Consider the following 13,942-nt stretch of genomic DNA (forward strand, 5'->3'; position numbering starts at 1 on the left):
TGTATGTAGATTTTTTAAATTGGCAGGTTGAGTACATTGATATTTGGCAGGTTGCATTTATATGTATGTATGTGGATTTTTAAAGTTAACAAGTTTGAGTAAATTGATATTTGGCAAGTTCTTTCTCCAAAAAAAAAAAAAAAAAATGGCAGGTTCTATATATATACATATATATGTGTGTGTGTGTGTGTATCTGGATCATTAAAATTGACAGGTTGAATACATTAATATTTGACAGGATGCATCTATAAATATTTATGTGGATTTTACATCAATATTTGACTGGTTTTATGGAATATATATGTATGTAGATTTTTAAAGTTGTCAAATTTAAGTACGTTGATATTTGGCAGGTTCTTTCTCAAAAAAAAAAAAAAAAAAATTGGCAGTTGTTGAAATAGTTGGAAATAAATTGAAAAAAAAATCGGTAGGTTGGTGAAACAGTTGGAAATAAATTGAAATTGAAAAGAAATTGAAAAGAAAAAAAAAGTGGCAGACCGTTGGAAATGTAATAGGAATAGTTGATTTTGAAAACAAAAAAGGTAGTTGGAAGAGTAATAATAAAAAAAGATTAAAATAATAATATTTTTTTAAGATGGTAGAATAATAGAATTTTGGGATGGTGGGTGTATTGTAAAATGGTATGGTATAATTAATAAAGTAGCTTTTTGGGATGGTAAAATAAGATGGGATTTAGAATCCGGATGTGGATGCTCTTAATGAGAATGCTCTAATAGTTGTTTTTGTGGGGATGTTGGGGTTTCCACTTCTAGTTGAGAAGCCAAAGCAACCGATTTGTTTTGGCATATTGGCATCTCCTTTAGAAACTTCAACTGAAACCCATCTCATGCTCGTGCTTGAATTTGTTTTGCTTTTTTTTTTTTTTTAATAAATTGAATTTGCTTTGCTTGGATTGTTATTGAGTGCTTTGCAAGGAATATATATAAAATACTAGTATAGCATGATTTTTTTTTTTTTGATGGGATAGTATGATTTTTTTGTTGCATGCGTTTCTAAGTGCTCATAATAACTACCCTATAATATTTACAATTGATTCTCAAAAAAAAAAAAAAAAAAATTTAAAATGACATGAGTGCAATCTTATTATATTTATATCTCTGGAAATAATTAACATATAATATTTACAATTCTAGGATGAGACGTGTCCTATGTCCAAATCTTATATTTATATATCCGGAATTTCCCTGTTGCCTATTCTCAACAAACACACAAAAAAAAGAAGAAAAAAACACACACACACACACAATTTTAGAAAATGAGATGTGTGCAATCTTATTATATTTATCTGTGGAAATAACTAACATATAATATTTACAATTCTAGTTCAGCAAAAAAAAAAAAAATTATTTACAATTCTAGAATAAGATGCGTCCAAATCTTATATTTATATCTCCGGAATTTCCCTGTTACCTAACCTTAAGTGCCTTAAAATAAAGGTAAAGAGTCCTACAAAAAAGTAAGACCTAGGATGATTCTATGGTTGTATCCATGATCCCCGCTAAATAAATATTATACAGAAAAGTCTCATTTCATTTTCCACCACACAAACAATTGGGCACATCATCAATCGTCGGTAATGAAAGAACAATATTTGTCTCCACTCTCCATCGACAAAAAGATTTGCTTTTCATGTTAAGTCGTCGGAATACAGATCATTTTTTTCCCATTTTTAATATTCTACTTTTTATGTTGAAATGCCATTCATTTCATATATATATATATATATATATATATATTAACAATATAAAAAGAGGCAATGTCTTTACAGTATCATTTTGATTTATTGAGCCACTTTGTCTTTTATTTATTTATTTATTTTTAAGTTTTGAACAGTAGCTACAGTACCAAGCAGCACTGTAGTTACAGTAGTTACAATTTTTTTTAGTCTTTCGTTTGTACTTTTTTTTTATTTTTTTTTATTTTATATATTGTTATACTGACATAACAAATTTTACATTATTTTAACAATTATTGAGGTGTCAATTTCTTATAAGTCAAAATAAAATAATAAAGTATAAAATTGTTGACATCAACTTCTATCAATATAGGTGTTAAGTATATGATAAAATCTTTTAATATCATGTCAAATATTTAGAATCAACTTCTAACAATATCTGGATGTTGGACTTGTATGTGGTGAAAATTCTGATTCTACGTTAGAATTTAGAACATCTAGTACCAACACAATCTCATCTCACTTCAACGTAGTTGCCCCTTGTAGAAATATTAATATCTTTTTTCACTTTGGGGAAAAAAGAAAAAAAAAGATCAAAACTTTATGAAGACTGAAATGACCTTGAGAAGAAAGCCATCTTTGACTATTCCAAGATAAAAAGCAAAAGTCAACATGCCATCAGCAAGGTCCAAAAATCAAACTAACTAGCTAGCATACAAAGACCAATGACCAAGTGAAAGACGTATATATTTATAGGCACAAACGAGAGGAGGAGAAACAACTCAAAACTCACAACACACTTCCTCCTCTCTCTCTCTCTCTCTCTCTCACCCATCATCCATGGACTCAAGCAAAGCAGAAATAGCTCAAGAGTTTCCCGGAATGATACGAGTCTACAGAGATGGTCATGTCGAAAGGTTAGTAGAAACTGATTTTGTTCCAGCATCAAATGATACCATAACTGGTGTCACATCCAAAGACATCACAATCCTATCCAAATCCAATATCTCTATCTCCGCTCGCCTTTACCTCCCTACAAAACTTGCCAATCCAAACCAAAAGCTTCCTCTACTTGTTTACTTCCATGGTGGTGCTTTTTGTCTCTCTTCCCCATTCACTTCCAAGTACTACAACTATGTTAACACTCTTGTGTCTGAAGCTAACGTTGTTGCAATCTCAGTGAATTATAGGAAAGCCCCTGAACACCCAATTCCAGCTGCATACGAGGATTCTTGGGCTGCTTTACAATGGGTTGAGTCCCATTGTAACAATGGTGGGCCTGAGGCTTGGTTGAATGAGCATGTGGATTTTGAGAGAGTGTTCTTAGCTGGAGAAAGTAGTGGTGCTAATGTTGCTTATAATTTGGCTATGAAGGTTGGAGAGACCCAGGCCCAGGCTCAATTTGGGCTTAAGATGGGCCTTCTTGGGGTTGCTTTAGTCCACCCATTTTTTTGGGGTTCAAACCCTACTGGGTCAGATGCCCAAAACCCAAGTTGGAAGGCCGTGGTGGATCGGTTGTGGCCATTTGTGTGCCCAGCCCAACCAGATAATGATAACCCATGGGCTAACCCGGTGGCAGAGGGTGCACCTAGCTTGGCCCAATTGGGGTGCAGGAGGGTTTTGGTGTGTGTGGCTGAGAAGGATATACTCAGGGATAGAGGGTGGCTTTTTTATGAGGCATTGAGTAGGAGTGGATGGATGGGTGTGGTGGAAATTGAAGAAACAGAAGGGGAGGATCATGGGTTTCATTTGAATGATTTGAAATGTGAGAAAGCTAGGGATTTGATCAAACACTTGGCTGATTTTTTCAATAGGGACATGCCTCCACTGATTTGATTTGATTGAGGGCTCTTGCAGTTGAGGAAAATCAGAAAATATAGTATCCTTTGGGCTTCTTTTATTCAATTTTTTAAGCTTTAAGATTTGTTGTTTTTGGTTTGTCTCTGTTAGGCTTTCTTCACGTAAAGCTTTGTCATCACTCGTCACGTGTGGTATGTACAATAATAATATTGTTTTTCTTTTCAAAGTGAGACCAAGTCCTATATATATATGTGAGAGAGAGAGAGAGAGAGAGAGAGAGAGAGAGAGAGAGAGAGAGAGAGAGAGAGAATACAAGCAATCATATATACATTGGAATTATTTACTTATATTTAAAAATTTTACTAACTTCTAATGAGTAATTACCAAAAATAATTATTAATTCATCTAACTCTTCATTCAATTAGAGCTCAAATTATTTGTATGTCGTGACTATTTGAAGCTTTTAGGGCCGTTGGATGCATGTAAATATTATTACATTCATATTATCATAAACTAACATGTAATTCATACAAATGCATGGATGCTTTTAAAATTAAATAAAATTTTTATTATAAAAATATAAATTGTGGGGCCCGGCCCAAAACAATGGATTACCTAAACACAGGTCCGTCCGAGGAGCATCATGTCCGAGGAGAAGTCATAGCCAAAACGTTATCCAAGCCCAACTATGGTAAAAGATACCTGTCCGAGGAGTGACATCTCCTCGGACACTACGAAGTCCAGGCCAAGAGCTCGCCCCTACCACAGCTCATCCTCCAAGCATATAAAAAGAATAAAACCCAAAATATCTCATGAAAAGCAACTACCGCCACATTAAATGTGTCACAACCACTCTCTTGGCCGCATTAATGAGGAAAAGACCCCTGAACAGTACTGCCTTGGCCATTGCAACTCACAAAGGGATGATAAAGGTGTCTGATAGGACAGGTGCTCAAGTGGGGGCTTAGATGATCAACAAGTGTAAGGTTCAGATAAGAATAATAGAGCTATATAATGTAATAGAATCCCTCAAAGAAAGGGACGAAAAAACTGTATTCATCACTTGGGAAATAAAAGCTTCTGGGGAATATTCATTCTGGTGTTTTTATCCTTGTAACAACCTTCTCCATACCTAAGTCCGACCAGGTTCACTGAGACTAAGTTCTTTCACCCATCCTCTACAAACATTCATTGTGTGTTGTGCTTTGGGCCAGGGTTTGATCAAAAAGGTTTGGGCCAAGAAAATCGTGCAACTACATAAATAATTACTCAAATTATTAAAAGAAAAATAGCATATGACACATGTATACGTATAGATACATTTAAAATTAAACATAATTTTTATCATAAAAATATAAATAATTAGTCAAATTATTTTTTTTAAAGTAAACGTAATTAGTCACATATTAAAATTTTTACCTAAATTTAATAAATTATGATAATTTTTTTTCTAATTTTTAATAAGATAGAACGTGTGGTGATCTTTGTTGTGTGGTGATTTTTATTGAGTATATGTGATTTTTTTTTTAAATTTTATAGTTTATTAATATTAGATTCTTATTATTTTGCACTTATTAACTCGCTTAGCACAAATTTTAAAAAATTTAAGTGAACACATGACACAAATTTAAGTGGATAATTATAATGTAGTTCTCATATAAATTTAGACACATGACATAAAATTAGATTCTAATTTTAAATTCTAATTGAACTTTCTTTGAGTTTTACCTATTAATATATATATATAAATAAGTAGAAAAATCATGTTCTACTATTATTTTGTAATATGATGAGAAATTGTGATTTGGGGTTATTTGTAATACACAATTTTAAATAGTAGATGTAACTGTTAATTAATTTTCGTTGTTGATATAAGTAATCATCACATCGAATCACGTTAATTTTTTTTATTTATATTTATATTATTCTATCTGCTTCTTTCCACTTTAACATAAATCAATAAAATAACTCAGGAAAATATAAATTGGCATGAAATTCCTAAAAAAAAAAGAAAAAAAAAGGGACAAACTCTAATAGTTGTTTTTGTGGGGATGTTGGGGTTTCCACTTCTAGTTGAGAAGCCAAAGCAACCGATTTGTTTTGGCATATTGGCATCTCCTTTAGAAACTTCAACTGAAACCCATCTCATGCTCGTGCTTGAATTTGTTTTGCTTTTTTTTTTTTAATAAATTGAATTTGCTTTGCTTGGATTGTTATTGAGTGCTTTGCAAGGAATATATATAAAATACTAGTATAGTATGATTTTTTTTTTTTTTTGAGCTGCTAATCCCACAGTTCGAACCCTTTCCCCCCAGACCCCCAAGCACTTTGTACATGGGGAGGTGCAAATTCAGCTACAAGGTTTTGGCTATAATATTTACAATTGATTCTCAACAAACACACACACAAAAAAAAAAAAGAAAAACAATTTTAAAATGACATATGTGCAATCTTATTATATTTATATCTCTGGAAATAATTAACATATAATATTTACAATTCTAGGATGAGACGTGTCCAAATCTTATATTTATGTATCCGGAATTTCCCTGTTGCCTATTCTCAACAAAAACACACAAAAAAAAAAAACAAAAAAAAAAAACAATTTTAGAATGAGATGTGTGCAATCTTATTATATTTATCTGTGGAAATAACATATAATATTTACAATTCTAGAATAAGATGCGTCCAAATCTTATATTTATATCTCCGGAATTTCCCTGTTACCTAACCTTAAGTGCCTTAAAAATAAAAGGTAAAGAGCCCTACAAAAAAGTAAGACCTATGATGATTCTATGGTTATTTCCATGGTCCCCGCTAAATAAATATTATACAGAAAAGTCTCATTTCATTTTCCACCACACAAACAATTGGGTACATCAGCAAACGTCGGTTATAAAAGAACAATATATGTCTCCACTCTCCTCCATTGACAAAAAGACTTGCTTTTCATATAAGTCGTCGGAATACAGATCATTTTTTTCCCCATTTTTAATATTCTACTTTTTATGTTGAAACGCCATTCATTTCATATATATATATATATATATATATATATATTAACTATATAAAAAGAGACAATGCCTCTATAATATCATTTTGGTTTAATGAGCCACTTTGTCTCTTTTTATTTTTTATTTTTTATTACTATTATTATTTTAAGTTTTGAACAGTAGCTACAATACCAAGCAGCATAGCTACAGTAGTTACAATTTTTTTTTTTAGTCTTCCATTTGTAATTTTTTTTTCTTTTATATATTATTACACTGACACAACAAATTTCACAGTATTTTAACAATTATTGAAGTGTCAATTTTTTATAAGTCAAAATAAAATAATAAAATATGAAATTGTGATCAACCATAACTGAAAATAAATATTTTGTGAAAATATTGTGACATTTGTTAAATGAATGTGTAAAAACTACAATACCTTTGGTTTGTTCAATAAGTACTTTTTTCTTTTAGTCATCGATTTGTGCTCTTTTTTCTACTAACTATATAAAAAAGGCAATGCCTCTACAGTGCCCCTTTTAGTGTAGTGAGCCATTTTTTTCCCCCAAGTTTTAAGAAGTTGTTAGAGCATCTACAACAGATGTGGCAAAAAAAAATGTCATTTTGCCACATCAAAGACTTACTTTATTATTTTACCACATCATTTTACAACATCCCATTTATCAGATGTTTTATAATTCAATTTTATACATTAAAATAATATTTACTACCCATTAAAATAATATATTATCCCCTCCCCCATTATCATCATCAACAGCAACGGCATAACCACCTATCCAACCCAGTCACAGCCTCGTCGAACTAGCCACAGCCACAGCTCTGCCAAATTAGCCAGAGCCACCACCCACTGCACATTCCAGAAAAACTGAAGTCCACCCACTACACAAACCAAAACCCACACATGACACAAATTGAAACCCACAAAAGCCACACAAACTGAAACGCAAGCCACCACACACGGCACAAACCAAAACCCACCTACTGCATAAACCGAAACACAAGCTACCACACACGACACAAATCGAAACCCACCCATCGCACAAACCGAAACCCAAATCAACCAATAACCAAACACAATAAGAAGGAGTGAGATCAGAAATCAAGCTAATTAGCCTTCACGCTTCTGATTTCAACAGCCACCACAAGCTCACGAACCGCCACCACCACAATCTTAGCCGTTCACCACCATGGCAAACCCAACAAATCAAGCTAATTAGTCACCATCATCATACAACTGTGAACCCACAACCCAACAAATCAAGCTAAAGAGAGAGATTAGAAATTAGAAATCAAATTCGCTTCGTTCTGCGAATCCGACGTCGCTGCCACCGCCACCGCTGCCGATTTTGACGAAGTCGCGGCTGCCTTTCCTCCTCTCTTGGCCGCCGTCGCCGCCTTCTTCTTGCTCGCGTCCGATTGTGAGAAGAGGAAGAACGGGTTGGGAACTTGGGAGAGAGAGAGAGAGAGACAGATTCTGAGAAGGGAGAGAGAAAATCAAATAAAAAAATGAGAGGAGAGAGAAAAGTCGAATAAAATACTAACTTTTGGTTTACAACATCTGTCCGTACTATTGCAAATTTGCAACGGTACGGACACAAATGGTATAATTTTACAACATTTGCAATATATGATTGGGAGCTGTTTTTTGTGTTTGGTGTGGGATATATGCCAAATATTTAGCATTTGACACATATCCCACATCTAGTGTGGGTGCTCTTACAGTGTCACTTTGGTTTGTTCAAGTGGCATTGTAGCTATAGTTGCTACAATGTTGTTTTTTTTTTTTTTTTTTTTTTTTTTTTTTTTCTTTCCCAATATTTCGTTTGTACTTTTTTTTTCTTTTAAATATTTATAAAAAACCCACACTAGTGTGTATATATATACACACATAAAACTTAAGTACAATACTTTAGGTACTGTTCTTTAAGTTCTCATCTTAAAACTTAATCATGTGACTACTTAATTGAAAAATACACTTCCATCCCATAATAAAAAATCCACAAGGCAAAATCTTAAAAGGGAAAAGTAAGAAACAACACCTAAATAGCGTACCTAAGTCTTGACCTAAGTAGTGTACCTAAGTTTTGTTCGAAATTTAAATTGCCTATTTGTGGTTTAAAATTTGATACTTAACTCATCTGAAGTTAGCTCAGTTAGAGTTTTGTAATATACTTTTGTTAAAAACATGATTAAATATGTATTTTTTCTTTACTTTTATGTCTCTTTCCTCTAAAAACACAAAAATATAAAAATACAAGATTAAGTAAAATAAAAAAGGATCTAGCAAACACTTTTATCATGAGATTTCAAATCATTGAAAGATAATTTAAATTTCGGTCAAATTTCAGGTAGGTAAAGAGTTAAATACCACGTGTAGGCAACTTAAATTTCGGCTAAACCACATGTGAATAAGTTGTAATTTGCCTATATATATATTCTATTGTTTTAGAATCACAATCTTTAAGTGGTGAAGAAAAAATAATAAGTATATGTTAAAGTAAAAGACAATCAATCATAATTTACTACGAAAGATAGTTATGACAAAAAACATATAAAAATGTATGGTTCTGGAAATATTATTTTTTATTTTAAATTTTAGTTATTTTATAGAAAATTTAAATAAATTCATAATAAATTGTGATCGAAAGAACATAAAAATTGAACGCAAAAAAGGGGACAGATTTGTGTTTGTTTGTTTGTTCTTTATTTATTTATTTATTTATTTTTACTTTAGTTATTTTAAGAAGAGTCAAACAAATATGCAATAAATTGGGACCGATGAAACGAGTAAAAGGCGTGACAAATTTGTATTCCAAGCTGTCCCCTAATCTTATGTTGTTGGAAGTTGGAAAAGTCTAGTTCCCTCCTTTTATAAAGGAACACATCCAAGTCCAACACATCCGATTCCTCCTCACCCCTCCAAATCTCTCTCTCAAAGCACACGAGTACACACACACAAACACACAGATGAATCCAAGTAACGCAGATGTATCTCTTGAGGTACCTCCTTACCTTAGAGTATACAAAGATGGAACCTTGGAAAGGCTTGCTGGAACCCAAGTTGCCCCTTCTGGGTTAGATCCTCAAACTGGTGTTGTATCCAAAGACATAGTGATCAAACCACAAACCGGTGTCTCAGCCAGACTTTACTGTCTCAACAAAGAAATCAATGACCCTCAAAAGCTTCCTATAGTTCTTTACTTTCACGGTGGAGCATTTTGCATATCATCAACCTCTGATCCCTTCTACCACAACAGCCTCAACGCACTAGTTGCTGAAGCTAACATCATTGTTATCTCTGTAAACTACAGGATAGCCCCAGAGTTCCCACTTCCAACAGCCTATGAAGATTGCTGGGATGCGCTCAAGTGGGTGGATTCTCAAGCTGTGGGAAACGATGGCCTTGAGCCATGGCTCAAAGATAAAGCTGACTTTGAGAGAGTTTACTTGGTTGGAGACAGTGCCGGTGCTAATATTGCACACCACATGGCCTTGAGGGCTAAGTCGACCTCGGACTTAAATCTCATCAAGCTCAATGGGATTGGTTCAATTAATCCTTATTTCTGGAGTGAAAAGCCAATTGGGTTAGAGGTCACAGATCCAGTAAGAAAAGCAATGGTGGATAAGTGGTGGAACTATGTGTGTCCATCTGATAAAGGTTGTGATGATTTACTTATCAACCCATTTGTGGATGGTGCACCAAGTTTTGCTAACTTGGCCTGCCATAAAATACTTGTTCTTATTGCTGAGAAAGATGTATTGAGGGATAGAGGTAAGCTTTATCATGAAAAATTGGTGAATAGTGAGTGGAAAGGTACGGCTGAGATCTTCGAGACTGAAGGGGAAGATCATGTGTTTCATATCTTTGATCCCAATTGTCAAAAAGCGAAGATCTTGATTAAACGCCTGGCTTCCTTCATCAACCAGTGATACTAGTCTCCGATCTCGTGTCAATGTGTGATGGAGTATTATTTAAAAATAGTGAGAAAGCTGACTTTCTACAGTTTGCTTTCAATTCTTAGCTATGTCTTTTTTTTTTATAAATCAATTCTTAGCTTGTCAAAGTTTCTTTTAGCTTGTCAAAGTTTCCAACTTTCATCATATATGATTCTCATTTACTACACCATTTAATGTTGTATCGCAAATTGTGTCCTTCAGTTATTGTCATGCAATAAATAATTATAATTTGCTTCAAATTTTCAACCCTCTTGTCTTCATCAATGACGAAGGCAGTCTTGTAATATAGACTATATTTTTACAATTTACTTTAAGATATTATTAATTTTCATGTGGCTGATTACTGACATAATCATGTAATTAATTGACATTATCTATTTCTCTCTTAGATGGAAAATTTGGATATAAATCGCCTTCTCACTTAAGTCTAAAGACAGATGCAAATTCGATTATCAAAAAAAGACAGATGCACATTCATAAGAGTACTATCAGAAATGTTAAATACTAAATTTTTAATATTTAACCCACCAAACAAAATAAATTACTTTCATAAGATTTGTCAAATATCAATAAATTTGGCAAATTACTATTTATGAAAAGTGTCAAATATCAAATAAATTTGGTATTTGCTGCAATGTCAAATAAATTTTACAATTGTATTTGATATAATTATAATTAATGGCTGAAATAAAAAAAAAATTTAATTTTAATCATTAAATAAAATATATTAAAAAAAATTAAAAAGTAAAAAATTTAAGAGAGAAAGCGGGGTGAATTGGTTGGTTATTTTGGTCAATCCCAATAAATAGGACGTGCTAAACATATTTGGTTATTTTTTATTCACTTCTCTCTTTCCCACGTCACATCCCATGTCCTATGCCTCACTCTTCGTCAGTCCCACGCGCTTAACATATTTGTTTTTATAATTTTTTTAATATAAAAATGTTACATCTTAATTATTGTCAACGTTTGCTCACGTGACAACAAGTCGGAATTATGGGGTAAAAGTGCTGAATTTTCGTGGGTCTTTAACTTTACCTCTTACTATGAGAATAAAAAGTCCTAACATTATTCTTTTAAGTTTTAATATAAATAAGTAGTTTGTTTTAGATAATTTTAATATATTGTTGTGGGGCCCGGTAACATATGGACCAGATCCACCTGTTCACAAGAAGACTTAAGGCCCAAGCCGAAAAAGATAGTAGCCCAAGCCCAATAACGCAAAGCATTAATATGCTAGAGGAGCCGCCGAGGAGGGTACAACCCTCGGCTGGCCCAGAACTACACTAAGGAAAGGGACAAAAGCGGCATAGGGATAATCTTATAAGAAATCTGAAATATCTAGAAAAGGCTGCCCATACTACCTGCCCGAGACAGAGTTTTGCCTCTGACAGAGTCGTGTTTCTTTAGCTTACTCAACCACTCCCCAACAACTCGGGTCTAAAGCTGATGGGACAAGTATCAGTCTTGAAAGGGTCGACCCTACACGTGGAAGAAGGAAATTGAACACATGCGAGTATAAAAGAAAAAATATGTAACCTAAAGAGGGGGCTCCTCCAGTCCCACTGAAGGAAGAAAAAGGCTTCAGAGGCGAAGAAATTGGAACCCTGCATAAATATCTTAACAAAACCTCAGCCAGGAAAACATGACCTAGCCTTTCGATCCCACTCTCTACAAATGATATTGTATGGGCCCATTTACGTGCGAACCCAACCCAACTGCGGTTCCACGCGAATCGTGTGCTTACAATTGGCGCCGTCTGTGGGGATGGCTTGCGTGTTAGCTCGAGCGGTGGCGAGGTTGAGTTTCTGTCGAACAAGAGACTATGAGGATGCCCGTATCACCGGCGACGCATTGTTGTTATTCCCAACATAGGCTCCTGCTAGGGGCTACGTTCCACGGTGTCAACGACATGGGCAAGCTTAGGGGCTTCAAACATCAGGCCGACTTCTTCCACCTTATTCGAGGAGCAAAACCTTCGGAAGAAGAATCACACAAGTTTTGGACAGAACCAAGGCCTTGCATGGTCCTCGGACCCAAGCCTCTGGGGAAACCAACTACTTAAAAAGAATCAGACAAGTTTTGGACAGAACCAAGGCCTTGCATGGTCCTCGGACCCAAGCCTCTGGGGAAACCAACTACTTAAAAAGAATCAGACTAGTTTTGGACAGAACCAAGGCCTTGCATGGTTCTCGGACCCAAGCCTCTGGGGAAACCAACTACTTAAAAAGAATCAGACAAGTTTTCGACAGAACCAAGGCCTTGCATGGTCCTCGGACCCAAGCCTCTGGGGAAACCAACTACTTAAAAAGAATCAGACAAGTTTTGGACAGAACCAAGGCCTTGCATGGTCCTCGGACCCAAGCCTCTGGGGAAACCAACTACTTAAAAAGAATCAGACAAGTTTTGGACAGAACCAAGGCCTTGCATGGTCCTCGGACCCACGCCTCTGGGGAAACCAACTACTTAAAAAGAATCAGACAAGTTTTGGACAGAACCAAGGCCTTGCATGGTCCTCGGACCCAAGTCTCTGGGGAAACCAACTACTTAAAAAGAATCAGACAAGTTTTGGACAGAACCAAGGCCTTGCATGGTCCTCGGACCCAAGCCTCTGGGGAAACCAACTACTTAAAAAGAATCAGACAAGTTTTGGACAGAACCAAGGCCTTGCATGGTCCTCGGACCCAAGCCTCTGGGGAAACCAACTACACAAAAGCGCCATTCGAGCTCCCTAACTCCCAGTCGACTGCTCGGATGGATTATTATTAAATCATCAGCCTTGGACGACATTCACGCGCTTATCACAGAATGTCCAACTGATATCCCGGTTAGTTTCTTAAGTTTGATTTATTATAAATTATCGGTATGATGCTTGGTAGTGCTGGCAGATGAGATTCGATTAGATTATGCTTCAAAGTAGCTTTATCACAAATATTCTCAAAGTAACACATACATAGAGCACATTCGTTCACAAAGTTGTGTTGCCCATTAGATCAACGCTTAAAACATGTAAATCAATTTCCATTTTTATTACGATGGAGAAATAGTACAGTGTACAAATGAAAAGCTGGAATCAGCCCATGTCAAAGCTTACTACATAAGCAAGAAAAGAAAATACAAGAAAGCTGGAGAAAGCCGAGGAGGTATGTCGGAGGAAAGGTTGGCCACAGCTCCGAGACCTTATTATTCCCCCGCACCCGTACATGCCCATAACTCAGGCAGCCAAAGAGACCCAACTTGAACCTGACACCGTTGAAGAAAAGGTGCAGGGAGTTGAAGGTGATGGGGCTTTCTCTAAATATACACCTGCCGCAAAACGGAGGCGCTGATGGAGGAAAACCCTTCTTCTGCCATACCAAAGTTTTAGCATGAACAGAGCCTGCTTCGGATTTTGGCTAAAAGAGGGAGAGATGCCGTTCTCCCCCGGTGGAGATGGAAAACTCTCCTGAACTTGTGCTTCCTGTGCCCATACCTT

At 35.1% G+C, this 13,942-nt stretch overlaps 2 protein-coding genes across 2 annotated transcripts; both read left to right on the top strand.

The window, feature by feature from the left end:
- The first annotated feature begins 2,454 nt into the window (after positions 1-2,454).
- Positions 2,455-3,722, top strand: LOC126711346 (probable carboxylesterase 2). The gene has a single exon (XM_050411258.1). It carries the CDS (start codon positions 2,537-2,539, stop codon positions 3,530-3,532), a length of 996 nt encoding a protein of 331 aa, XP_050267215.1. The 5' UTR covers positions 2,455-2,536; the 3' UTR covers positions 3,533-3,722.
- Positions 3,723-9,312: 5,590 nt separating this feature from the next.
- On the top strand, positions 9,313-10,706 carry LOC126711378 (probable carboxylesterase 2). The gene has a single exon (XM_050411260.1). The coding sequence runs from the start codon at positions 9,478-9,480 to the stop codon at positions 10,438-10,440; it is 963 nt and encodes a 320-aa protein (XP_050267217.1). The 5' UTR covers positions 9,313-9,477; the 3' UTR covers positions 10,441-10,706.
- Positions 10,707-13,942: the final 3,236 nt, after the last annotated feature.

This window comes from Quercus robur, chromosome 2, assembly GCF_932294415.1.
Source record: "Quercus robur chromosome 2, dhQueRobu3.1, whole genome shotgun sequence".
Classification (NCBI taxonomy): Eukaryota; Viridiplantae; Streptophyta; class Magnoliopsida; order Fagales; family Fagaceae; genus Quercus; species Quercus robur.

What these genes read in the sequence shown, in the direction of transcription:
- LOC126711346 (XM_050411258.1), top strand. Translation starts at nt 2,537, where the DNA reads ATGGACTCAAGCAAAGCAGAAATAGCTCAAGAGTTTCCCGGAATGATA.
- LOC126711378 (XM_050411260.1), top strand. Translation starts at nt 9,478, where the DNA reads ATGAATCCAAGTAACGCAGATGTATCTCTTGAGGTACCTCCTTACCTT.